The 27879-nt window shown below is 46.1% G+C and overlaps 1 protein-coding gene across 1 annotated transcript in view; it reads left to right on the forward strand.

Moving 5' to 3' along the window:
- The window catches only part of CWC27 (CWC27 spliceosome associated cyclophilin), a 1312165-nt gene that overhangs the window by 101051 nt on the left and 1183235 nt on the right, over nucleotides 1-27879 (forward strand). The window contains exon 2 of the mRNA XM_069627345.1: nucleotides 15153-15249. Within this exon, the coding sequence (XP_069483446.1) occupies nucleotides 15153-15249 (97 nt within the window). The remainder of the gene's footprint in view (nucleotides 1-15152; nucleotides 15250-27879) is intronic.

Genomic DNA, 27879 nt, shown 5'->3' on the forward strand with positions numbered 1-27879 from the left:
ATGAAAACTGCAAAGAAATTGTTTCTAGGAAAGCACCTTTTTAAAAAAAGAAAAAAAAGGTTCTTTTAAGAGCCACCTCAATCACCGACGTGCGCTCCCCTGGTGCAATGTTATACCCCCACTCCCATGCAGTACAAAAAGTCTGCAAATATCGCAATAGTTGCAGGGTGGCACATGGTACATACGCCCCTTTTGCAGATCACGCCCATAGAAATGGGCCTGCAGAGGCTATGGGATTGGGCAATCAAGTTTGTGGGTGTGGTGTCTACGGACCAACGGAGCTACACTGTGTATTTGTTCACAGAAATGCAGAGGGTGCTGTTATGGGTGTGTTTTTTACAAGGCACAGCGTGCAGATTTTAGGGTGTGCTGACATATATTCAGTGAAAATGAACGCAAAACACTTTGCACTCGCTACTCATTTACCAATCTATGATGTACATGTGAAGTGCTATGGACTAGGTACAATGAAGTGCCGGATTCTGTTGTGTGTTAGTACTTGCAGCGCACAGAGGTAGCGTGAGTTATGGTTGCGTACCTTACCATAACTGGCGAATTTCTGGGGTTTTTAGGTTTTACCTGTAACCATAATGTCCCTGTAGCAACGTTTTTCCATTGAATTTCATAGGTTTTTTAGTAGTGCAACTTAAACATTACGTCCCTTTTTTAACAACGTTTTTTGTTAGTGTATATGTATATAATGAGGGAGAATGAATGAATATGAATTATTTCTGGAAAACGTTCCTCAGAGCACTTTTCTGCTTATAGTTTTCATTGTCACTCGAGTCTGGTGAGGTAGGGACACCCTGCCGTTCTGAGAGATTGTGTTTAGCCTGCCATCATTTCACAAAAAATTCCACACTGGCCTTGGCTGCTGCAAACTAGTAACCTGTAGCCCTGCTGTCTACAAGAGCAGGGCTAGGGGGTCGACATGCAGCTGCACATGAAATGAGAAGCAACATAAGAGCATGAATGCTACTGCTGCTTCTTTTTATAGATGGGTCATCAAAGAGCAACCAATCTCTAACACAGATGCAACCACTGAAGCCTGATAACCCAGGAAAACAATAATTTCCCTTTGTAGACATAAAGTTTTGATTGCTGAGCCAATTATTAGACATGTTTGAATTCCTCCTTTCTCAAAGTAACTTGTCTTCTTTCTTGAACCACTTTCTTGGGCTATTTAGGCACCATAAAAACAGGTTTCCCACATTTTTAGATTCAATTGCCACTATGAAACCAGTTGGGGAAACAATCGCATGTGACTCCCTGGTACAACAGCTCACTTAAGAACCTCAAGGAAGAAGAAGGGCAGAACAACAATGGGTTAAAAATAAATGGTGGAAAAGGAAGCCTTATATTCTACAGCTTTGAGACTTAACAAATTAGTCATTGCACCTGCAAATCATTTCTGGACAAACAAAATAGATTCAGCAGCAAACAGAAGTAACTATCTTTTCAATTTGGTTTCACAACCCTATCTCATGTTTTTCGACCATTGCACCATCTTTGACTCCATTAATCTATGTTTAATTGAAACAAATAAGCATAACCTGGTTGTGATTGATAAGCGCCCAAATGTTAAGTTTATCTTTATCGCTTTTAACTCTTCATATTTACCCTCAGGTCTTTCATTAACTGTAATGTACATGAGATTGAAAACCGGATACAATTGTCATAATCTACTGATTGCAGCATGAATCCTTCCTCTGGTTGGCTTGTATTACAACGTCCATCTCTTTTTGCTAAGTACGTCTCTCAGCTTATTAGTGCCAGCTTTAACTCAGGAGTAGTTACCCTAGATCTTAAGGCGAGCATAATATCTCTATTCCTCAAGAAGCCATCTCTTCACTTTACCATATTAACCAACGTTAAACCCATTACCAAACTAAAGTTAGTATTCAAAATTATTGAAAAAGTGTTAGTTAAATAATAACCATCTTACCTGGACACATCCCACTGTCCCCTTGTCAATGAGCCTTTCACCTAGGTCATGGGGCAAAGAGAGCACTGCTGAACATTTGGAAGGACTCGGAGAATAGTGGATCAGGGTGGTACTGTGCTCTTAGTGATGCTAGATCCCTCCAGCACTTTCAATACAGTGGACCACATCACCCTACTCCACACCCTTCCTAATTTGTTTCATCCCGCTGGTAATACCTATGATTGGTTGCAGTCATTCATTACAGGTAGATTGCAGGTGGTTTAGATTGTCCCTTTCCATTCCTCTGTACATGAAATCAACTGTGGGGTTACTGCTCTCCGTAATTTGTCATTTCTAACATCTACCTGGCTCAGCTTTTCAACCTGTTACGGTCCTATCCAGTGTTGGGGCATTCATATGCCTTTGACAATCTGATCTATGTCAAGGCAGGATTGAGATCCAAAACCATTGATGGAGTGTCATAATATCATTTATAGCTGAATGTCAACAAAACAAAGTCATCTTGTTTGATGCAGATAAAAGAAAGGCCTTTAAGAATGTCCTTATTCCATCTCTGTTTGATCTGCAGCTTCCTGTGAGTACAAAGATAAAGAGCCTGTGAGTTTTACTTTGATGCATATCTTACTCTGAATCCCCAAATTAAAGCGGTCATAAGTAGTTGTTTACATCAAATTACACTACTTGAAAAGGTCATGGCCCTTCTGGTTTTGCACCATCTGGTTCTGGTAGTGGGTTTGGTTGTAAATTCCTGTCATGACTCTTTTAACACTCTCTGGCAGTTTCTTTCTTTATATGATTGTAGCAGATACAAAGTGATTTAGTTGTTTATGGTTGCCATAAAATAGATCATGTCGTGCTCAAGACAGTCCCTCCACTGGCTGAATGTTTAGCGAGAATCCAATTTAAACTAGTGAGTCCAGCAAGTAAACATATTTATAATCTGCTTTCTGAAAGACTTCCTCTTTACATGACTTCCTCATTACATGATCTCACGGCCAAGATGTTGTGTTCAGTTGCTCCTTAAGGCTCCTCCTTTCAAGCTTTCCTGCAAAGGATTTTGTTGATTTGCAGTTCAGGGTGGAACAAAATCTGTAACAAACTCGCCCCCCACCCCAGTTTCACATGCTACGGTCTTTAACCGTGTTTTGATCCAAATATAAATCTCTTCTTTTCGAACAACAGTTTCATGACCAATGTCTGGTGACCCTATAGAGTGCTGGAACACTATACAAATGTTAATAATCATTAGTACCCATTGAAGGACTATCAGATTGTTCCAAATGACGTTGTTACCTGACCGGGAAAAACTCACCTGAGGAGCTCCGTTTGGCACGCTGAGTCATGCTGAGTTCTTTTCCTTTCTAACAAGACTGCCATGGAAAGGGAGACGACTACATGTAGTCCCTTCACCCTGATCCCTAGCAGCCATTTTTTTGCTTTTCTTTCCTCTGCTTGAGAAAGTTTCAACCCTTTTTCTCAGTTCAAGAAAAAAATACTATTAGTACCCTGGTACGACGTGCCTGGGTGCTATTAGCAATAGAACCCTTGTATTGAGGGCATTACTGGTCTGGTAATGCCCCGGGCTGTAGTTACAAGCCAGAGTAAAGCAAGGGCTTTGACTTGGGCCCCCCTCCAAGGGTTTTGTTGCTTTATTCGCTCAATTACATACGATAATCCAAGAATCGGCTTCTACTGGATTTTTTAAAAACACCTATTTATTTGTATTTTGGTTAACAAGAAACCTTACACAGTTGTTTATCATAAATACATTCACAAAAAGAACAACATCAATTCATCAAATATACAAATACTTATGTAAAAACACAACAAACACAATCCTAGAATAAATAGCAATTCTATGTCCTCTTAATTCATCATATAAACACATTTCCCAAAAAGCACATGTCACAAATATCTCACCCCTTAATAAAATCCAAACATCAGTCAATTTTAAATCATATTCAGATGACATCCTAAAATAGGGGAATTTATCTTTTTTATTTTATCTATTTCACTAAAAATGTGCCTGATAATTCTTATGAGTGCCACTATATCGGAAATATGTCTACTCTCAGTAAGTCTAGACCACAAGTTAAAACTAATAACAGTAGAGGTTGAATTATCTCTAATGTATGTAGGCAATTCAACACAAAACCTCAAACTCTACCCTCATTTTTTGAGATGGGAATTGGATCATGAACGGTAGTAGATTTGTCCTTTTTGTGGACTGAGTGGCTAGTCCTCTATATAGGGATAGCCTTTGGATGTCGATCTCATCAAAAATTGTATCCCATTTTCGCATCCTCATTTTAGCCTTAAACCGCAAGGTATCCCCCTGGATATTGGCCTCCAGCAAATAAAGTTCACATTTGCCTTTCAGTTTCAATAATGTTGGCACGTCACCCTGCTCCAAATGTTTTATAAGACCAAACGGAGTTGACCGTACCTTCCATTATTTTATTGTAAAGGCCCAAACGTCTACAATGTTATATGGACCACCAGCACTATAAGTGGTAAGAAATGTGAGGCAGACAACTTTTGGATGATTTCTCAAAATATGCAATTTTATAAAATTATACATTTCAACAAACGCCTCACTATCCCTACCCAGACAAGGATTTTCCTGCCAATCAAAAAAGAAAGGAAATGTACATGACAATTCACAACAATATCAACAATTGTATTTCTAATGTATACAGTCTGTCTTTATAACCTAGGTGAACTCCCCTTCCCCAGATTTTAAGTTGGATTCATTTCCAGTGTTCAACAAAAAGAAACCCGGAAATCTGGGTTTGCAACTAAGATCCAACTCAGTTCTTGGCTCCTTCACTTTCTCAAAGAAAGGTCCTGTTAACCAATGTTCAACCAACAAAACAATTTCTCTTCTTCCTTGAGTAATAATTTCCACTTCATCAAACAGCATCAAGATTTTTCTGGCATTAAGATGCTTTGCCACAATTTACGAATGTCAAAGAAGAAATGCAACTCCTTGTCAGATTCAAAGAAACACAACTTCTGGCAAGATTAAAGAAACACAGCTTCTTGTTAGATTTTCTCAATTCTCTTTTATAGCATTATAAATCACAGTTTATATCTTTGTTGGAATGACTTCACAGCACCCCTGCTTCCTACTCGCCTGCCCAATAGTGTTTCACATTCAACTGTGCTTCTGACATTTTAAATCTACTGACAACCAAAAATGTTACCACAGCTTCAACAGTTTGCAACGTTGTGACTTTTAGCAATTTTCCAGAAAAGACAATATTCACATTAGTGCTCCCCAACACCTTCATGTAGGCAAGGCACTCTTCCTCTGGACAGTCACCTTTCAGAAGGGCAGCCTCTTCGCCACTCTAGTCTTTCTGCAACATCAACAACCAAAATGCCCTTAAGGATGTAATTCTAACTTTCCTCCTTGTGGCTTTGTCAATGTGAGTTATACCAATGTTTAGGGAACAATCGCAATCTGCATTCTTCACCTGTTTACAAGCTTTCATCCGCCGCTTCGCTTCCTGCCAACCATTGCACCTTAATTGTATGCCTTGTTATTAGTTTCTTTGGCTTTAGACAATGCTTCGACAACTCTTGTCTTTGGCAATACTTACATCCCCCGTGGCCTTGCGCAATGCTTGCACCACTCTTGGCTTTTCGAAATGCTTGTTTCACTCTTGGCTTGGGCGTTCTATTTTCATTCTTCGCCTGTTTCTTTTCATGCACTTTTTTCTGAAAAAGATTTCTGAAAAAAATAATCGAATTGTATTTTTTATTCGGGCCCCCCAAATCGTCCGTCCCTCTACTATTTATCCCTATACATTCTGCCACCCCCATATTTGTCGATGTTATTATTTTCTCGACAAAAATGTTTTGGTGAAAAGTGCAGTGGAAAAATAAAATGGGTGATTAATGAACGTCGTACCAGCTTGGGCAATGCTTGTTTCACTCTTGGCTTGGGCAATGCTTGTTCCCTAGAGCTCACAATTATCAATGTTCAGTCACTTGGCTTCAGTGCTACATTATTTTCAACTGCTTCATGATTGACTCTTCGTTTAACCTTTACCTCAGAATCACTTTTAAGCACACGCGGCAGTCTTTCATCTGTTTTCAGAAGTTTTAGTATTCAATTAACGTGGTTCCGAGTGTTTTACTCTTATGTGAGTGCTATTAAAGAAGTTCACTCAGATGCGAGTGCTACTTTTCTGACTTCCCATTGTCTGGTAACGAACGGTCGGTTTAATATTGCTTTCACTCGCACGCAAGTGATTCTGCTTGGTTACAGTTGCCTGCCTTTCTTCGCGCAAGGGATCAGAATGCTAGTTAACACTCACTGGCTTCTGTCTTGCTGCCTTCGTGTGCTGCAGGATTTGTACTGCTTCTGGCTCCGTTTGGACACACCCCCTTCCTCGGTGAAGCTATCTTCGATCCCGCCATGCAGTCACAAGCTCCTCTTGCTCCTGGGATCCTCGGCTGTACACCAACTTTCAGCCACGGTCTCTGCCACACTTCCTGTTCCGCAATCTCTGTAATCTGCTTCACATGGGGGAAAACAGTCTTCCTTCACGCTTTCCTCTGCGCTTGAGATTTAGAGAGGGTAGGACCTTCTCAGGACAGGCAGCTGGAAGCTGCTTGGTCAAAATCGTGGTGTCCCTTCTTTCCGCCAACTTCTGCTTGGATTGCCAACAACATGCTCTCCTGCTACTCCTGCAACTGCTCCATCTCCATCTAATGGCCTGCACCTGAGGGGATCTTTCCAGCCTCTCTGCTTCCCTCAGGTGTGGGCCATTAGGCTTACCAAACTGACTACTCCTGCAAAATTGCTCTGGAGCCCTCTTCCTCGTCCCAGCACTTGGGGAACTATGGGACTGTAGTCCCTAACAATAAAATTAGATTTTCTTATTTACTCTACTTGGCAATAAGCCATTAAAAGTGTGGGATTGCAGGGAGAGTTGAACAAGAGGGTTTCGAGGGGTTTGGGTCCTCCGACGTATTCCATATCTATGACATGTAATCACCACAGCTGTGCTGCTTTGGAAACTTTTTTCGGCGTCTGCGTCCTGCGTCGATGACGTCGATGCGCCGTCGTCGAGGACCTCCTCCGACGTCCGACGTCATCCGATGTGATAAGTAGGACGCACGACGCCCGTAGCCTCAGTTCTGTTTTTTCCGCGAACGTGTTGCTTCGTGATTCTCGGTTCACGCCTCGACTCTTTAGAGTTCTGTTCTTCTCGGTTCTTCGAACCTGTTCGTTTTGTGAAAATCCTTCGTGTGAAGATGTCTTCTACTTCGTCTTCGACCCCGCGTCCGGGTTTCAAGAAGTGCGGGGAGTGTGGGTCCAAGATGTCGGTGACGGACTCGCACGACGCCTGCCTCTGGTGCCTCGGGGAGGCCCACGACACGGATGACTGTATCGACTGCCAGTCGCTCACGTCCAAAGCCTTACGCGAACGTAAGAAGAAGTTGTCGGTAGGTCGGGTGTCCAAGCCCAGGAAGTCGAAGTCTGCGGGGCTTTCGACGGATGATTCGAGGGGTGACTCTCCGCGTCATCGTCGGAAGTCTCGTGGGTCTCCTTCTAGGAGTCGGTCTCGCTACTCCTCAGCCTCTTCGAGGCATTCTCGGAAGCGCCGACACCGGTCGTCTTCCAGGTCCTCTTCGGAGGACTCTGCCCGGCACGTCGCTTACCCCACCAGCCGTGCAAAGCCGGAGGAATGGGCTTCCTTCGGGAAGAAAATGCTGGCGATTCTTGAGTCGCAGGGTACTAAGCCGTCCGCGCCCCTGAGTGGGGTCGGTCGTGAGAGGTCGAGAGACACCGCTCGCAAGAGTGGTCGGCAGAAGTCACGGGAGAGGTCCCGTTCGGACAAGGAGACTCGTTCTCGACGTACCCGTTCCAGGTCCCGGTCCTCGACGCGTTCGAGACCGTGTGCACCTGTGAGGTCTTTGAGGAAGACATCGACGTCTGAGGCGTCGAGGGCGTCGACTGGCTTTCTCGAGGCTCTGGCTCCGAGGAAGTCGTCGAAGCCGTCGACGCTCAGGTCGTCGAGGGACACGCTCGGGGCTCCGGCCTCGAGGGCTGTGTCGACGACGCCGATGCTGGAGGCGCTGCATCTGACGTCGACGCCGATTTCCTCGACGCCGATCCTCTCGGCGCCGATGCCGGTTCTCTCGACGCCGGCGCCGATTCGCTCGACGCCATCGACGCCTTTTGTGTCGGAGGTACCCCGTGGCACGGGAGAACCCCCTAGGAAGGCTCTGGTTAAGAGCAAGCACTCTTGGGTGCCTTCTTTTCGCCACCTGGACTATATTTCAGAGGCGGATGAGGATTCTGATGGCCTGGTTCCTAGTCAGGTTCCAGATGAAATTGTCTCGGGCCATAGTCAGTTTGATGATTTGAGACAGTCACTGCATGATGCCAGTGGACTGGACACCTCTCCGGAGGTGGAGTTTTGTAGGCCTGAGCCTGGCTCTCATGCCGATTCCTCGTACCGGCACCTTATGGCTAGGGTTTCTGAGCACTTGGGATGGTCTGCTCCCCCAGGGGAGTTTGTGCAGGATGATCTGACGGACATCCTTGATGTTGGTCCCCCAACTGATCCGGTACTGCCGTTCCATATGGCTTTACAGAGAAGGGTGGCAGCGGGTTGGACTGCTCCGGAGAGTCTCCCGGCGGTGGGCAGATCCTTGTCGCGAAAATACCGTCCAGCCAGTAGCGACCCCTGCTACTTGACCAGGCACCCCACTCCGGAGAGTTTGGTGGTGCAGGCGGCCACGGCCCCGGCAAAGCAGGCGTCGTACCCTACCATCCCTCCTGATAGGGACGACATATGTTTTGATGGCTGGGCGAAGAAAGTGTTTTCTTCTGGTGGTATGGCGCTTCAGGCGGCCAACTCCATTTGTGCCTTGTCTCGTTTCACACACACTCTGTGGAACTGTGTTGCGTTAGCGGCTGAACATATTCCCGAAGGGGACGAACGGGATGGTTTCCTTGCTATGGTCCAGGATGGTAAGGATGCCATGTGTGAGGTGAGTCCGTCAGTCGGGTTTGGACTTAGCTGAATGCGTCAGTAGGTCCATGGCGGCGAGCACCGTGATACGCAGGTTTGCGTGGGTGCGGAAGTCGGGGTTTGCTCCTGATGTGCAGTCTCGGCTCCTCAACATGCCCTTTGACGGTGAACACCTTTTTGGCAGCAAGGCTGACGAGAGCCTTGAGAGGTTGCAGACCTCGAAAGCTGCGGCGAAGTCGTTGGGCGCTGCAGTTCGCCAACCTCTGCCTTTTTCGCCTAGGGGACAGCAGTGGAGGGGTGGTTCCTTTCACTATTAATCGTCCTTCAGTAAAGCGAGAGGAGCTGGCAGTCAAAGAGGCCAACGCAGGGGTACCGGAGGTGGACGACAGGGTACCCGTGGTGCCAAGGCCGCTCGGGCAGTTACCTCTTTGCCCTCAGGTAACGCCGCGGCCGTTCCCACTCAGTCATGAGGCCATGTCCCATGGTTCGCCGGTTGGGGGAAGGCTGGCGCAGCATCTTGTAGAGTGGCAAGCCATTACTTCAGATGTGTGGGTTCTGGAGATCATAACCCACGGCTCAGGCACAGGCCTCGCGACAATCCACCGGGGAACCTCTCTTTACAGAGTCCGGATCCGCTCCTTGCGCAGGAAATTCAAGCCCTGCTGGAGAAAGGCGCCATAGAACTGGTGCCTGTAGCGGAGAGGAACAAGGGATGGTATTCCCCTTATTTTTTGATTTCGAAGAAAGACGGGGGATTGAGACCCATCATGGACTTGCGCGGTTTGAACAAACTCCTCAGGAAGGACAAGTTCAAGATGGTTACTCTCTCTCAAGTCCTCCAGGCCCTTCAGCTTCAGGACTGGTTGGTGTCACTCGACCTCAAGGATGCTTACTTCCATGTGCCGATCCATCCCAAGCACAAGAAGTACCTGAGGTTCGCGGTTGGCGACTCGCACTTTCAGTTTCGGGTCCTGCCGTTCGGATTGACCTCCGCCCGAGGGTTTTCACCAAGCTCATGGTGGTGGTGGCAGCGCATCTCAGGCAAGGGGGGATTCACGTCTACCCCTACCTGGACGATTGGTTGATCAGGGGGAGCTCTCCCGAGCAAGTCCTGGATCATCTGTCCGTCACCTGCCACTCCCTTCACAGGCTGGGCTTCTCCCTCAATTTAAAGAAGTCCCATTTGACGCCAACACAGCGGCTCCAGTACATCGGAGCAGTGCTCGACACTTCCCTGGGGCAGTGTTTTCCTCCCCAGGTGAGGGCTCTTCACATTCAGCAGATGGTGCACATGTTTCAGCATGCCCAGACGCTCCCAGCGTTCGAGTTCTTGAGGTTGCTCGGCCTCATGGCATCCTGCATTTTTCTGGTGCCAGAGGTTCGCTTGCGGATGAGATCTTTGCAGTGGGCGCTCAAGACGCAATGGTCGCAGTCCTCCGGCAGGATGTCGGACCCGGTTCAGGTGCCGCCCTCGGTCGCCCGGGACCTTCTGTGGTGGGCCGTCGAAGGCAACTTGATGAAGGGGGCTCCATTTTGGCTTCCCTGGCCGGAGGTGACGATCGTGACGGATGCATCCCTCACGGGTTGGGGAGCTCATGCCAACGGGCTGACAGTCAGCGGTCATTGGTCTGCGTCGGAGTCCAGACTCCATATCAATCTGTTGGAGCTGAGGGACGTCAGGCTAGCCCTGAAGGCTTTTCTGCCGACTGTGCGAGGAAAGAGTGTCCTGATTCTGACGGACAACACAGTGGCCATGCACTACCTCAACAAAAAGGGGGGGGCAGGGTCACTTCCTCTGTGCAGGGAGGCAATGCAGCTCGAGTTCTGGGCCATCCAGCAGGAAGTTTCGATCTCGGCAGTTCATCTGGCCGGAGACGAAAACGTGACGGCGGATGCTCTGAGCAGGCAGAGCACGATCTCTCACGAGTGGGAGTTGGCTCCGGAGATTCTCCTGGAGATCTTCCCCCTTTGGGGGACCCCTCAAGTGGATCTCTTCGCCTCTAGTGTCAACCGGAAGTGCGAAAGGTTTTGCTCGCGGGAATTTCCTCCAAAGGGAGCCTTAGGAGACGCGTTCGTGGTGGAGTGGTCATTCCTGCTGCTGTACGCGTTTCCTCCAGTCCCCGTCATCCCGCAAGTGCTGCGGAGGTTACGTAAGTTCGGTTCCCGGATGATCCTCATTGCTCCAGCGTGGGCTCGGAGGATGTGGTACCCGGACCTTCTCGACTTGTCCATCTGCCCTCCGCGTCGTCTTCCCTACCGAGACGATCTGCTCTCGCGGGAGGGGGGTCAGGTTCTCCATCCAGAGGTCAGATCCCTCAACCTTCACGCTTGGCTTCTGAAAGGTTGAGGTATAAGGATTGGGACCTCCCTGAAGACGTGATGGAGGGGTTGCTTTCGGCCCGAAGGCCAGCAACAAAGTCTCTGTACCGTTGGCGTAAGTTCTGCGACTGGTGCCGAGTTCAGAATGTGGATCCTTTTGCATGTGACATCCCCATGGTTCTGTCCTTTTTACTTTCTTTGGCCCACAGGGGCTTGCAAGTGGGTACCATTAAAGGTTACCTGGCGGCGCTGTCCATCTTTAAGCGCTCGTCAGAAGAGTGTTCTTACTTTAAAATCCCTTTTAATTTCACAGTTTCTGAAAGGGCTCACTAATGTGTTCCCTCCGTCACCTTTCCTGGTGCCCGGTTGGGATTTAAACCTTGTTCTTAAGTTTCTTATGGGGGCTCCGTTTGAGCCTTTACATTCTTGCCCTTTGAGGCTGTGAACTCTGAAAACTGTGTTTTTAGTTGCGGTTACTTCCGCTCGCAGAGTGAGTGAGTTACAGGCACTTTCAGTTAAGCCACCCTTCACTGTATTTCACAAGGACAGGGTTGTCCTTAGAGTTCGTCCTTCTTTTCTTCCGAAGGTAGTGACGGAATTTCATTTGGCCCAGAAGGTTGTTCTTCCGGCATTCTATCCTCCTCCGCATCCTGGTAAGGAAGAGGAGAGGCTCCATAGGCTTGATCCTAGGAGAGCTTTAAGCTTTTATGTTTCACGCATGTCCCGGGTCAGAGTGGACGATCAACTCTTTATTGGTTACGCTGGAAAGCGTTTAGGGCAAGCTGTGACGAAACAGACTTTGTCTCGCTGGATTATTTTGGCCATCTCGGAGTGCTACCGCTTGGCGGGTAAGGACCCACCGGCTGGCTTGCGGGCCCATTCTACCAGGGGTATGGCTGCATCTACTGCCCTGCAGAGGGGTGTCCTATTCGCAACATCTGTGATGCAGCCACCTGGGCTTCAGTACATACATTTGTACGTCATTATACGTTACTATTCCCTCGATTCCATCCGAGCACAGGATCTGGCCTTTGGGAAGGCGGTCCTTTGCTCTGCTATTTGATTGGCTATTCTAGATTTTGATTCTAAATTCTTTCCCTCCTCCTTGCTCTGGTACTGCTTTGGGAGTCTGTCATAGATATGGAATACGTCGGAGGACCCAATCCCCTCGAAGAACAAGTTACTTTCTTACCTGGTAACGTTCTTTCGATGGGATGGTCCGACGACGTATTCCATATCGCTCCCGCCCTGCCTTCCCCGCTGCAGAATTTCTTTGCGATTGCAGCTTACGTTCCGCAAGGCTTTGTGTCTGACTGGCAGTTGGCTAGTGTCACACGTTCTGGGGGAAAAAACTACAACTGAGGCTACGGGCGTCGTGCGTCCTACTTATCACATCGGATGACGTCGGACGTCGGAGGAGGTCCTCGACGACGGCGCATCGACGTCATTGACGCAGGACGCAGACGCCGAAAAAAGTTTCCGAAGCAGCACAGCTGTGGTGATTACATGTCATAGATATGGAATACGTCGTCGGACCATCCCATCGAAAGAACGTTACCAGGTAAGAAAGTAACTTGTTCTTCTCAATCTTCCTGACCTGTATGCCCCCATGTGATCCTCCTGCAGAACACCACCACCAGGTTTGGGATCAGGAAGCGTTTGCCCTATCCTGGCCACAGGAGAAGGTTCTCTATACAGGTTTGGGGGGGAATCATTGCTGATTGATCGCACCCCGCACTTCCAAACTAATGGTGTCATAAAGGCGCACTAATCCCTGTAATGTCAAATTTAATGACATCCATGCGCTTCCATTATATGGAGACTCGGCGAACATAGTGTTCTCCCCTTGAGATGGGAGGTATGATGCCGTGCTTTCACAACCCCATTTGCTGTACTTGGGCCTTCTGGGACTTCAACTCCATCCTATGAAAACAATAGATTAGGCGATGCACTCAGCCGTTGGTGTTTGGAGTCCAGCTCCTGCATCTCACTGTCCTCCAGAATGACAGCATTCATGACTGGACTAATGCAGTAGCAAACTCGCCTAACTGTTCCAAATCAATTGCCCTCACTAGACCTCCTTACTGTTCTGAATGGTCTCCGATAGCTGCTCTTGAAAAGATTTGGCAGCTTCACTAAAGTTTTTGCGGTAAAGTCGGGGAAAAAAGCAGTAATTTGTCTAATGGGTGGGCCATTTCTCCTCCCCCGCCTCTGAAATTGAGGCCGATATTGAGGCAGAGATTTCTTGGTCTAATGGAGTAGCCCTATTCTCAAATCATATTGTTTGCTGCTTCCTTTCATTATAATTGCCCTCACGCACTATATTAATTACACGGACCGTTGACCACGGCTCGTCGTGAATGCGGAGACTGCAGGAGATTTGAGATTAAAATGTATTTAAAACTTAGATCAAGGATGCCATTGGAATGTTGATGCATGAATAATGAGCAGCTCAGGAAAATGTTGAGTGGGTCTGTGAGTGAGTGTTCCATGAATGTCAGTTGGAAGCCTGAACTGGGTGTGTAAGGATGGCTGGTGGGTCTCTCTGTCTATAGAACTACCTGTCCATGTTCCTGTGCTGTCTACTGTACTGCTGAACATATAAAGAGAAACTGGTTCCTGTACACTTGTAAATATGTACAATAAAGCGGACCTGTACAAAACCTTATGGCTCTGCAGCTGTGATGTTCAGAGCCCAACTATAATGACACATTCTATTTATAACGGTGCCCAAGCCATACTTCTCACCTGCTTCAACGGCCAGAACGGCACTCAACTCTGCGGCACTTCGCTTCCTAGGCGCTCCGAGCTGGTGCTGCATCTTTATCCAAGCAGTCGGTTTATGTCACAAGGGGTTGGAAAAACACGTCAGCTGACACAGATCTTCCACTCCACAGTGGCACTCGACTCTGCAGAACTTTCTACTGGATTGTACTGTTGCTGCTCAGGGACATTGCAACTCTGCACATGGATGTTTAGTTCAGACAGAAGCCGTTGTACAGCCTTGGTGAACCCCCACATGATGTACTAAACACTTGAAGCATTCAAGCACAGAAACATGTTCTCTGGAAATTGTAGCGCATTCTTTAGTCCTGAATCTGAAATGCACTTGACTGAGAGATCCGTTTCACCAGTAGAATATAGGCTCTGATCCTGTTTGGGCCAAGCAGGCCCTTCACAAAGCTACATGCTAGCATTTAAAAAACGTCTTTTCACTGAAATAGCAGTGGGCAGTCTCCAAGTAGATGCTGCAGAGACAAAGAGAAAAAAATCGTTTTTTTATTCTCTGCATCTTGCTTATCTGCACATATTGAGAGCAGTGGTGTGCCCAGACTCTTTTTTTTTTGTTGTCTGGGCTGGCCCAAGTGGGGCCCTGATTTATGCAGGAGTGGCATGAAGTATGAGCGCACACACACATAATGATCATAGTTTAGGATAATGGTGTGGCACCGGGATGGTCAATCGGAATCCAGGGGTAGCACGTGCCATCCCAGGCCACTCCGATGACACGCCACTGATTGAGAGGTAGCTTGCCCCAACTGGGCAACTGATGTCGTTGAGAATATTGATGTGGAAGACCCTTTCACATGCTCGAAAGGTCCTAAAGACCTGAATGACAATGGGTAATATAAGAGGTTGTTATAAATGACCCATTTTGTCATGTACAATTTCAAATTCCTGCACACGGCTAAAAATAATTTCTTGGAATTAATGTGGAGTGCTTGAAAAGATACAGCTTCTGCTGATTTTATTTTTTATACAAGCTTGTTTTCTATATTGTTCTGCACAGGATGTATGTCCTACTCGAGTTGAAGTACAACTACATTTAAATTCCCTATTCAATAAGCAGTTTCAAGGTTTTTTCAAACTAATTTATTGCTTTTTTTTAACAGGTCCTGTTGAAAACCACAGCTGGTGAAATTGACATTGAACTTTGGGCAAAAGAAGCACCAAAAGCATGCAGAAACTTCATCCAACTGTGTATGGAAGGTAATATTGACATGTGCTTCCTTTGAAAACAGTGGCGTAACACGAAATTTGGGGGCCCCGCTGCGAGCCATGATGTGGGCCCTCCCACCAGCTCAGCAACAAATCACGGGTTGCGCCACGCTCTGGGCCAACCTAGATTACCACGCGCTCGCAATACACAAGAATGTGCTGCTTCAGGGGTACACCGCACACTGTACTAGGAGAAGTAAATATATATGTGTTTTAATGCATTTTACAGCACACTTTCTGAGAAAATTTGTATTTGCAATTGTTTTGTAGGGTAATACCAGGCTGAAAATCCAATACATGCAAGTCATCAACAGTGCACAGGAACATTAATGCTTTAATTAATTTAATGCGTTGCTATTAAAAATGCCATTCCACAATGAAAACCTGTCCAACTGGCTGCACATTATAGACCCAGTCTAGACACAACATATTACAGTAAAGCATGCCAGACCACATTTAGACATACATAGACTGGTTGCACCAAAATGCCAGTCAAAGCAATAACGCTTATCATGGTTGTTTTATCACGGATGCCCATAAAAATATACAATGCCACCGTAAGAAATGGCTAGACTGGCAGCACCCAAATGCCAGTCTAGCCAGGTAATTACGCTTAGCAGGACTGCTTTATCAGGGATGCCCAGGTAAAAAGTCAAGCTAAACTAAGAAATGACTAGACTGGCTGCACCAAAATGCCTCTCTAGCCACTAATACCACATATCATGCCTGTTTAGCCTGGAGATGGATTACCATTCTGATTTTATCACACAATCCCTACCCCCCACATCCTACTCCCTCCAACCCCCTGGCCCAACCCCCAAAATCAGCACATCGGCCCAGAATTACTTCCACGTCCCTCTTCTTTGTGCCAGTGCCGATGTATGAGGCACCGTGTCTCATAGGCAATTACTAGGACGAGGAAGAGTGGGGCTCGGAGTAATGAAGATCACAGGTAACTATGCAGGCATTACCTCCATGTCCCGCTACCTCATCCCAGTACTTGTGTATGAGGCAAAGTGCCTCATACACAAGTACTGGGACGAGGAAGAATAGGGCTACGAGTAATGAAGATTACCAATAAGTAATCATGGCATTAAACACAAACAGTGGCACAACACCATTGATCTGACTGGGCTTCAGTCCTTTTCCCCCACCCCCTGACATTTTGGGCTATGTTGACTCGACTTGGATGACCTATAAAGCCATTGCCAGACAGAACAGGACACAGATGTTAACAAAGGCCCAGCAATTACTAATGTAAAGCATTTCACTGTTAGTTTTTAGGCAGTCGAAATCGTGATGTGGGTTTAGTACTTGCATGCCATGGAAGTGATTGGAAGGGTAGAGAGGGGGGACATGAGACTGATCATTCTCACAACAGTCCACAAGGGGGTGCTTTCAGACTTGAAGGCGTGAGTTAACTGCTTTTGAAGTTGCACTAGAAGAGTCTCATTTGAATGCCTAAAGAAGTTCGATGCCTCCACAAAATGTTTGCCCCTCCCCCACCTCCTGTGAAGTTAGCGCCTCTCCCAACATTTTAAGGGTTAGCTCCACGCCCCCTGAAATTTTGGTTTTGTTGAGCCCCTGAACACAAGCACACACCATTTAGCAAACACATACACCCTTTCACAATACAGCCACAACTAGGCAGCCATCCATACATTTAAGTGTGCACCTTTTCACCATACAGTACCGCAGGCATACCCAGGCCGCATCATGCACTCGCTCATTAATACACATTACGTTATACACACACACACACAAAACACACACAACGAAAATACATTTTCTTACCGTTAATCCGTTGGTGCAGGGAATGAGACTTTCAGCTCCATTCAGCAGCCAAGAATGCTTGTTCCTGTCGTCTGCAGAGGGCCTGGTTTCTTTTTTAAGTCACTCTGACTTCATAAAGAAATTAAGAAATTATTTCCGTTAAACGACCGAACTGGAACAGAAATAATGTCTTTATGAAGGGAGAGTTACTTTAAACAGAAACTATTTCTTTCTTTTTGAAGTCGTAGGGCTCCTCCCGCCCCATGACATGTAGGCTTCCATGTCATTGGGTGCGGGATCCCTCAGACTTCATAAAGAAATAGTATCTTTTTCTAGTCACTGCCTTCATAAGAAATGATTTATGTTAGCTGTAACAGAAAATCTATGGAGGCAGAGTGACTTCAAAAAGAAACTTTAATTTTTCTGTTTTTTTTTTTTTAATCTGAGGGACCCCCTCCCAGGACATGTGCGGGACCCCCCAACACCTGGACTGTGGGGACCCCGTAATGCCAGTGTTTAAAAATGTGTTGCATTGATGTCAAGGATCGGATTTAAAGCTCGCAAGTTGTTTTTTGCAAATGTGAAAACTTGATAGGTTGCAGGTACTTGCAATTAAATTTCGAGCTTCCAAAAGCTGCTGTGCTGTGCCCTTATGTGCAACTCTGCAGTACTTGGACTGCACTTGTTGTGGCTGTGGTCTGCTGAGATGGTAAGCCTTAGTTACGGGAGTCCCTTTATTTTCCTTAATGTCACCCCACTTTCAATCCTGTCCTCCCGAACTCTTAATTCTGGGCTGTACTCTTTGGATCCTCTTACGCAATTTCGTGACGTTTATTAGTCAAATGTGCTAAAATGTTTCATTTGGCACAGTAACTCGGGATGTAAAATGTCCTTGGGAGATCTGGACAAAGAAAGCTGTTAAACCATTAACACCACTGACCAGATCCAAATATATGGCAAATGAAGCTGTAAGGCCTAAGGAGGAAGTTAATTGCCTCAACAAAAACATTTTTCTTCTCTAGGATTTAAAAAAAAAGTTAATGATGCCAGGTATGCAGTGTGGCTACAGCATCCTGATTTCTGTTAGGCATTTCATGGAAATAAAGCAGCACATTGTTGGGTCCAGCTGGGGAGCGTGTGTTTCATTTCTTGCAGACCTAATGCATAGAGTTCTCACATGGACTCTGCTGAGAATTAGCAGAAAAATGATGCATAGAGTCAATCTGATTGGGCCACTGAACCTCAAGACTTGTTCCCCGATTGGAGTGACGACATGCCACTGTGTTTGCATCCATACAAGCAAAGGGTGCCTCCACTGAGGAAAACAAAGGACAAAAATATGAGATCATTTAGGTATTTAAACTTCTTTTGGGTGTGGGGCACGGGTGTGCCCTGGAAGCACGACGATGCCTGCAAGGAGGCCAGGTAACAAGGAGTTTGTAGAGACAGCATGGGCTGGGTTTTGGAGAGGTTGCAGAGGAGCACGATCTCCACAGGTACTTCGGCCCTTTATGGCCCACCCAGCCTGGTCTACTAGGCTTTTGAGATGACCCCACCGCATGGGATCACAAACAACCTCAGACTTGTTTCTGCTTGTTGTGGCACATCAATTATTCACTGCTTGATACCTTGAGTATGGCGAGCAAGTGACCCGTACCTGGTATAACCCTTCGCGCCCCTGATGATTTTCTTATGGTTGGTTCCCTTCTGTGATGGCATAGAAGGGTATGAAATGGAACTTCCCACAGTGGCTGTGATATACTTCCCCAGCGCTCCATCCATCGCTTTTTTGTATTTGCATAAAACACGTCTTCATATACGTTTGAGAGCACAGCCTTTCAAGACACGTGCTGTAGAACTCCGTGAGCAACTGGGTTATAAGCGCCAACACCAGTCTGATGACTTAATACCCCTGCTGTCGAAAACAGCAAGATGACTTGAAACCCTTAACCCAGAAGTCACAGGTTGTTTTCCTGGCAGCAATGACTTGCACCGACATCCCAAACTGGGTGTGTTTTATTTATATCATGTGCAACATTGCATGCACAATGTTTCCAAATACGTTGTGTTCTTTGGTAAATCATTGTCTATCAGCTATCTCCACTTGGACACATGGGGCCGAATTCACAGAGCGTTTTTCAATGGGAGTTTGCCATTATAAAACGCTCTGCGAATTAGGCGCATTTTTTTTTGCAGGGTAAATCTTCCCTGCTCAATACCTCTGTCCCACTATATCCCAGAATTGGAGGAGCCCATGTCCTACCTCTTTGCCAGATGTGATCTTGTTGACACGTCATCAACTTCTCCACTTGCCTGACAAAAGTAAATTCCTATGTTACAGCTTTCCTACTTAAACAACATGTATTATCCGGAACAATTCACTTTAAGTGGTAAGCATTTAGGCACCAACCATCTGCTTGCCTATTTATTTATTTTATTTGCTGGTAAATAAAGTGAAACCAGTGACACGTTGCTGGATATACCAAGTGTGAAACCTATCTGCGACGAAAAGACTACTTGCTCTGGAGGGGTGTAGGGATGAATATTGCTTTACAAATTTTAACTCTGCCCCAGGCTACTACTAAAGGATCTACGTTAGAAATCCACATTTGTTTTGGTTGAATGTAAATTGGTTGACATTTTTTGTTTTACTGCAAAATAAGAAGGGAGACCTTTCCATCCTCCGTGAAATGGAATCACCCATAACCTCACCTGATAACACTCCTAAAAACAAGTCCTGGTGCACTAATATACAAAATGCCCTGGCGGACAAAATTAGCTCTCTCCAATCTAAAATTGCTAACAAAAAAGCTTCCTTGCTCCTGCCAACTGAACCCATTTTGCAACCTCAGCTCCTCCCAAACCTATCTAACACCCCCCACCTATTTAGCTTCAGAAAGATTTCCATATTGGAGACAGAAAAAATCATACTATCTCTAAAACCCTCCAACTGTAAAGGTGACAACTGCCCGGCCCAAATTATAAAAGATGCAGCTCGAGACCTTGCACCCTTCATTTCAAAAATCATTAATGCATCCTTTAAGTCTAACCTAGTACCGAACAACCTCAAACAATCCTGGGTGCTTCCCTTGCTAAAAAAACAAACACTTGACCCTGCTATACCAACTAACTACAGACCCATCACTACTGTCCCTTTCTTACTTAAAATCATAGACAGAGCAGCATACCTGCAAATCCAGGCCCACTTAGAAACTAACAATTTACTAGGATCACGGCAATCTGGCTTCCGCCCCCTTCACGGCACCGAAACAGCCTTGATTGACCTCAAGACCCAAATTGACGAGCTGAAGGACAATGGTAAAACTGCAATGCTACTCCTCCTTGACCTATCCGCGGCCTTCGACTTGGTAGATCATGCAGTCTTATGCAATCACCTAAGTTCGGCCGCTCATTTCTCAAGTGATGCCATAATGTGGATACAATCCTTCCTTGCAAACCGGACAATGAGAGTCTTCTCACCCTTAGCAGCCGCTGACCCCATACAAGTTTCATGCGGTGTTCCCCAAGGATCATGTGTTTCTCCGACGATGTATAACATCTTTACTAAGCCCCTGTTTGACAAGTTGGACAGACTGGGTATTGTCTACACTAATTACGCAGATGACACTCAGATTCTAATCCCCCTTTCGGGCAACTTCTTGGAAGACACGGACTTAGTAAATAAGATATATCTCCTCATTCAGGCTTGGATGGCATCCCATGGCCTTTGCCTGAACGACGACAAGACGGAGCTACTGATCATTGGCTCAGCGTTGGCTATCAAAAAACTTGACCCTAACTATGCCTCATTCAACATTGACAATAACGTCATTAAAGTGATGCCTGCAGTCAAAACCCTCGGGGTCTATCTTGACTCAGCGCTCACCTTCAAAAAGCAAACGAACTCGCTAGCATCCTCCACAGCATATACTTGCAAATTGATCCGAGCATGTAGACCTTTTCTAACTGAGACCAGCTGCATCACATTAGCCAATGCTCTCATCATATCCAAGTTGGATTACTGTAATGCCCTTTATGCAGGTTCCAACAAGTATATCCTTGACAAACTACAAACTCTCCAAAATAACGCTATCAGAGCAGCTTTAAATATTCCTAACAGAGCCCACATCTCCACCTTTAGGAAAAATATCCATTGGCTAAAAATTAAAGACAGGATCACCCTCAAAATACTTTCCCTCACATCCAAATGCCTCAACAACATTGCCCCCCCCTATCTGGCCAACAGAATCCACAAGAGAACCTCTAACCGCCCTACTAGAATGACCAACGCCTCCACCTTAGTGATACCTAGATTTAAAAAGAGTACAGCAGGCGGCTCTAGTTTCCCTATCATAGCTGCGCAAACCTGGAACAAACTCCCCTTGGATCTCAGAATGGACCAACCCTACTCTAGCTTTAGACGTAAAGTCCTCACTTGGATCCGTGCCAATGACACTTAACTCGACCTCCCCACATAGACACTAGATGCCTGCAACCAGATGAATGACATCCGACCAACTTGACTGAACCGTAGTTCCGCACCTCTTTATTTTTCTTATTTCCTTTTTCCTCTCTTCCCCTTGCTCTCTCACTTTACCTACCGTTGACCCAACGTGAACTGTATAAACTATACTTTTCTTGATTTAACTGTGAACTGTATAATGCGTTTTCCTCCTGTAACCAAGTTCTCAAGCAATCTTGTACTGTTTGCGCCCAGCTACCCATTCGGGTTTGGTTTTTGCGCTATACCAAATAAACAAACAAACAAACAAACAAACAAACCCACCTAGAAGCCTCCCCATACAGATACCTTATACCAAACCACCCTTTTACCTCCTGTTTCTGTTAAAAAAAAAAATCTGTGAAAAAAGTAGGTCAATTGACCAAAGAGGGGAGTACCACTTCTAAACCAGCCTTGATCTCTATCATAAAGGTGAAACTGCCACACCTTGAAAGGGACGCCTCCTTCACCTTTTAAGGTAGCATGGGCTGGAGACAGGCTATCCTCTTCAAGAGGGGTGTGAGGCTGCAATGAATCACCCAACACAATTGTATTGATGAACTTAGATGCCAAATTATATACAAAGATACTGGAGGACAGGATAGTGAATCTGCTGCCAGAATTGGTTGCACTGGACTATTTTAAACAGGCCAGACAGACGTTTGACAACAGCTGTAGAGTGTGTCATCTAATCGAAAAAACGGCCAAGGTTCTAAATCCAGCAGTCCTGGTGTCACTGGATGCAGAAAAGGCCTTTGATAGGGTGGAATGGCACTGATGTTTCATATAATGAAACATATTGGGTTTGGCACAGTGTTCATTCAAATGGTTAGGGCCAATTATAATTCACTGTTGATTCGTATAGTGTTTAACAGGATGGTATCACAAAGGGTAACATTAGAGAGGGGTGACAAACAAGGGTGCCCATTATCTCCATTGCTATACGCTATTTATTTAGAACCCCTTGTTGGTCAGGATTAGGGAGGCGACCCAGATTAAAGGAATAGGAATGGCAGGAGAGGCACATAAGATAATCGAGTTTGCCGACGACATGTTGGTAGCACTGTCGGATCTGGAGTGTTAAACTTGTCAGTAAAGGGCGATCTGTTGGGCAGGCTGGGCTCCAATACACAATTAAAGATGGCAAAGGAAGGTAATACGTACTTCGGCATAATCCTTACAAGATCAATTGAACAGTTATATGGGGCTAACTACCCGCAACTTCTTCCGAGATTTAAAGTTGATCTCATGAAGTGGAATCCCCTCATAATCACATGGTGAGGGAAAATGTCAACAGTTAAGATGACAATATTGCAGAGGTTGTTTATATTACTTTCAAGCACTACCCATTCGGATACCAAAGAGTTTGTTTATATCCCTTTAAAAAATGTTAACGTTTATATGTAAGCATAAAGCCCTGATGGTGGCTATGAACACATTAATGGCTCCAAGGAATCCAGGGGGAGGGTGGTAGCATTTCCACATTTTCGTAGATACTTTGAGGTGGCCCAATTGAGGATCATAAAGGAGTGGTTGGCTGATACTCAACAAAAAATATGGGCTCGTCAGGACAGGGCAGTGGCAGGAACAGCCCTATCAGGAATCATGTAGATGAACAAGAAACATAGGCACCCCAACACTAGGATTGTGAAGTTCTTGGAGTGGGAGTGGATGGCTTGGGACGCAGCGGTCAAGCGAGGGGCACTGACAGAAACCCCTCCCCTTTTTAGCCAATGTTTGGGAACACATCTTCTACTGGGAATGGCACAGGGGGCATTTAAGGCTTTTGGATCGGGGCAGGGTGTCTTAAGATACGTGATATGTATTTGGGACATACCCTAAGGCCCTTTGAAGAGTGCATGCAGGATAAAGGGTTAACAGAGGGTGATCGGTTTAGATACATTCAGTTAAATCATTGGTTAATCGATCCAACAATTAAGGGTGCAGCAATAAGAGAATTGACCCTGTTCAAGGGATATATCGCGACCCACACGGCCTCCCGAAGATTAGTATCAACCATTTACAGATTCCTAAACAATAATGGGGAAGAGACTCAATAGAAATATATGAAAAAATCAGAAAGGACATTGCGGGTAGACAATGGCAATATCTATGGGCGGCTATCCCGAAGCTGACGCGTGCCATACAGTTAAGGGAGATGTGGATGAAAAATGCTTTTACAGTGGCACTATACACCCGAAAGGCTACATGCAATATTCCCAATGACATCAGATTTATGCTGGAGAGGTTGTCAAAAGGTGGGGGATTGGGTACACATATGGTGGGAGTGTCCAGGAATTCAAGCATTCTGGTTAGGGGTAAGAGAACAGATGCAAAAGATGTTTCAGGGAACGAAGCAACTGGGGGGAAAGGGTTTGGATGTGTGGTATGTGGGATTCAGGGTCGAAAGAATTCACTAAAGCACAGAAACAGGAATTTATGACCCTTTTTTATAGCAGCATGGCTGGGGATAGCACAACATTGGAAACATCAGGCGAGCCCTCAGATTCAGGACTAGTTGCAGAATGTTTGGAACTTTGTCTCAATGGAATGGGTGACATACCATATTCAGGGAAATTGAGAGGTTTTCAAGTAAGAATGGGGACAAGGTCTATCATACTTACAAAGTGACTATATGCTCCAGCGCTGCCCACACAAAATCAGAATATTGGACTTACTATGAACTTAACTGACTCTTGGATCCAGATACGAAATGGACACAACTGGTACGGGGGGGCGGGACGGGGGATATTGGGGGTTAAGGGTGGTTAAATATTGTATTTCTGTAATGTTGATGTTAAAATTAATGAACATATGAAAAAAAAATATATAAACACCTGTATTGATTATTCCCACTTTGAGAGCCTCCCCTGCAGCCGCACGCATTCCCTTTTGCATGTGCTGATAGATTTTCCTGAACCTGAATCGTTAGGGTAGGCATGCAAGCTGAACGTGCAGCTCCGCTGCCACTAGTTCTCTCTCGGCATCTCAGGTGAGGCATATTTGAACTCCTGCATTTCCTGGTCGTATTGATAAGACCCAATGGGCACTCGCAGAAGACTAGACTGCTCAGTATGGATCGATGGAATAATCTTCATACCCCTAGACCTCTTCTTCTTCCCACTACTGGTATTGGGACAGTATCAAAATAATGTCTGATTTCCTAGTAGGGAGGAAGAAGGACTTGGGACTTTCCCAGGGGTAGGTGTGTGGAAGAAAAGGAATATACTGCATTCTCTGAGAAAAGCTGTGCCTAATCCCCTAAAACGTTTTCTTTGCCTTTCAGTCCTTTCTACTTTCTTGGCTTTAGCACTCACAGAATGGTTACTTCAGACCTTGTCTTTCTCGTTATTCACAGCAGGCCCCTGCCAGACCTCAGACTTTTTATGCTTCCCCATTGGGTCTCTACAGGACCTTGGGTTAACAGCGGACTCTTCCAGACCTTTGAGTTTCTCATGTTTCGCAACTGGTCCCTTCCAGACCATTGGTTTCTCATTCTTCACAGCAGGTCTCTTTCGAGTCTTTTGTTTCTCAGACTGTACAAATTGACCTGTCCAGAACTTGCCTTTCTCAGGATTTTCAGCAATTAAGTTTCACATCCGCAATAATGGATATTCCCCTCCCCCCAACCTCTCATTGGGGTCATTTCCAGGCAGCTGATATTGTGTCCCTCTTGCCATGGGCATGCTCCTCTTGTCAACCTATGAATCGCTTGGCGATAGTCTTATGATTTGTCTTTCCAAATCATCCACGGTTTTACGAGGTGTGTTTCGAATACTCTGGTCTACTTCTCTCTTCATGGCTTCCAGGCCTGAATAATCTCCAGTCTGCTTTCTTCAATCCTCTGCCAGCAGTGCACTACCTCTTTACAAACACTGTCTCATGTTCCTCCACCTCAGTGTCTCTCCTTGTGTCAAGGGAACATAGATTATCAAGGCTGGCTTGGTATTGGTTTATTGCCTGATGTTCTTTATCGCCAGTACAGAGGGTTGGCAAGGCGCCAATCAAAGGATCTCTGGCATGTTGCACCATCTTGGATTTTCTTGTATCTGGCTGCAGGGGGTTCAACTGTCTCTGGTCTGCTGGGGCTCATGCTGCGGTAAGAGTGCTGGAGAGTGTACTGTATGATTTTTTTGGTCAATATAATATTACTACTTAAGGCGGACCCACTGGTCTAATGACACCCCAGAGTAATACAGTGCCACCCCACAATTCTGAGCAAGAAACTGGCAGTGTTCTTGTTACAAAAGATTTCATAATTGAATGTAATTTTACCTCCATGTGTACACCCTCAAACTTTTTGCTGCTGTTTAGACACCATTGACTGACTTTTCCAGAGCTGCACTCCTCTGGGCTTTTGCTCACTTTTTATGTGGAAATTGACAACGCCCTTAAGACAGTCGGTACTGGGAGACTTTGTTTCCCTTAGTCCTTTTCCCATGTTGCAACTTTTGTGCAACATGTAACAAGTGTGCAATGTATCTTACCATACGGGACACTTGGGTCTATAGTAATTTTCCAAAGGTCCTAGATACTCTCGCTGGACCTTTTATGAACTGTAAAGATGTGTCATCATGGACAGGAGTGGTGGCAGCTTTCTTTTTGCATTATTTTTAACACTTTCCTGCCATGTTAACCGCATTAACCGTGTTCGGCACGAATAGGTGGCCTGGCTTCAAAATGGCCATGCCACAAGGTTCTTTGTCCTGTCCTTTTGCCATCTTGCCCCTTCACCTTCCCCAGGTCGAGTCGACCCGGGTCAGTCCTTATTTGGTCATGCACTTTCCTGGGAAACACAATTCTTTCGCAGGCTTCTGCATGCCTTGTGTGTGTGCCTCCAGGATGTGGGCTGGAACGTCTGAGTCCAATACACATCCTGGGTGCCAGAGAGTCTGGAATGCTATGATTGACTGGAACCACTGTGGTCCGTGATTGGTCCACGTATAGCGTGTGTGTTTGTGAGCAGATCTCCCATTGGGCCCTCTTCGTTTTGGCATGAAGGGAACTTTGGATAAGAGAGGCCAAAAACACCCACACCATGTCGATCTCCTGAGTTCTCACTGAACAAAAGATAGGATCCAAGTATCCTTAAACTACAAAACCGAGTCGAGGAACCGCTGGTGACCCGCTGGAAGGTTTGCCATCCTGAGCCCACTGTCGTCCCGTGGGACCCCTCTGCTTTTTGTCGTCCTAGAAGGTCTGCGAAGAAGCTTCGACCCATTGGAATAGTGGGACAAACTATTCTCGGCACCGTCATCAAACCCTGCAAGTAAGCTTTCTCCCAAAAGTCCCTGGGCCAACCAGTGGGCTGACCAGCTTACCCAGTTGCTTTGCTCTGTCACCGCCGCTGTTTAGAGGAGGCCCTCGAAACTTGGTATACTGCTAGACCTGTGTCCCCGGCACCCTCGCACCTAATTTCGTACACTTGGCATTCCCAGGTCTGAAGTGAGACGAGTGCGCCAGGACCGGAGTTAACGCAGTTACCGTGTTACCCTGCCGCAGCAACGTCTTTTGCAAGTACGCTGCATTTGTGACCCTCTTACCCCTGAAGCCTGCTGCAGTGAAACTGGGTCGATTCATCCACCCGGAGCAGAGAAATCGGCACTGTCCCATTTGGGAATCATCGCTGTATCTCAGGACCTGAAAGCCGCAGAGACGTTCTTTTTGTTGCGTTCGAACCTGCAACCCGAGTGGACTGAACGTGTGAAGTTTGGGTCCGAGTGCGCCTGGGACCGGTGAGTACTTCCAACACTAACCGGTGGCCCATGGCACCAAGGGCCCCTTTTACTCACAAGTGGCCCCTGGGGGTCCCTCTCCTTTCCACTGCTAGTGCAAACTAGCGACCCCATCCCGCTCTCTGGAACTGCCTCTGCCTTCAAGTTGAGGTCCTCCCTGAATAGTGGGAACTTGTTCTGCATCGCCTCATCCACCTTCCCGAGCTGCTACAGACCCCTGAAGAGACCCTATTTTGCCCATTGGAACAACCGTGTGTGCTTGCATTGCATGTACTATTGAGCACAAGGCTCCTCTCTTCTTAGGGCTTGGACTGTCTCTTAGTAAGGTATGTTGTCGATGGGGCCTAAAAAGACTATCTGCACTGCCTGTTTTCTTCTCATCTAGGTTGTCAAAATATTTTGTGCATTTAACCCTTTAGACCCCAATGGTCTTGTATATACATTGTATTGATAGTGGTGTGTTGGTTTACTTAGTGTTACTGTGATTCTTTTGCTATGGTCTATGTAACAAAGGCCTTGTAATAAATGTGTCTATATTTTTGATATAACACCTATCTGGAATAATTTGTAACTGTCCTTGCTTTGTGTGCTCATTGAGGTCCTTCAGTCACC

The sequence above is a fragment of the Ambystoma mexicanum genome, chromosome 6p (assembly GCF_040938575.1).
Source record: "Ambystoma mexicanum isolate Mex_15411 chromosome 6p, UKY_AmexF1_1, whole genome shotgun sequence".
NCBI classification, from domain to species: domain Eukaryota; kingdom Metazoa; phylum Chordata; class Amphibia; order Caudata; family Ambystomatidae; genus Ambystoma; species Ambystoma mexicanum.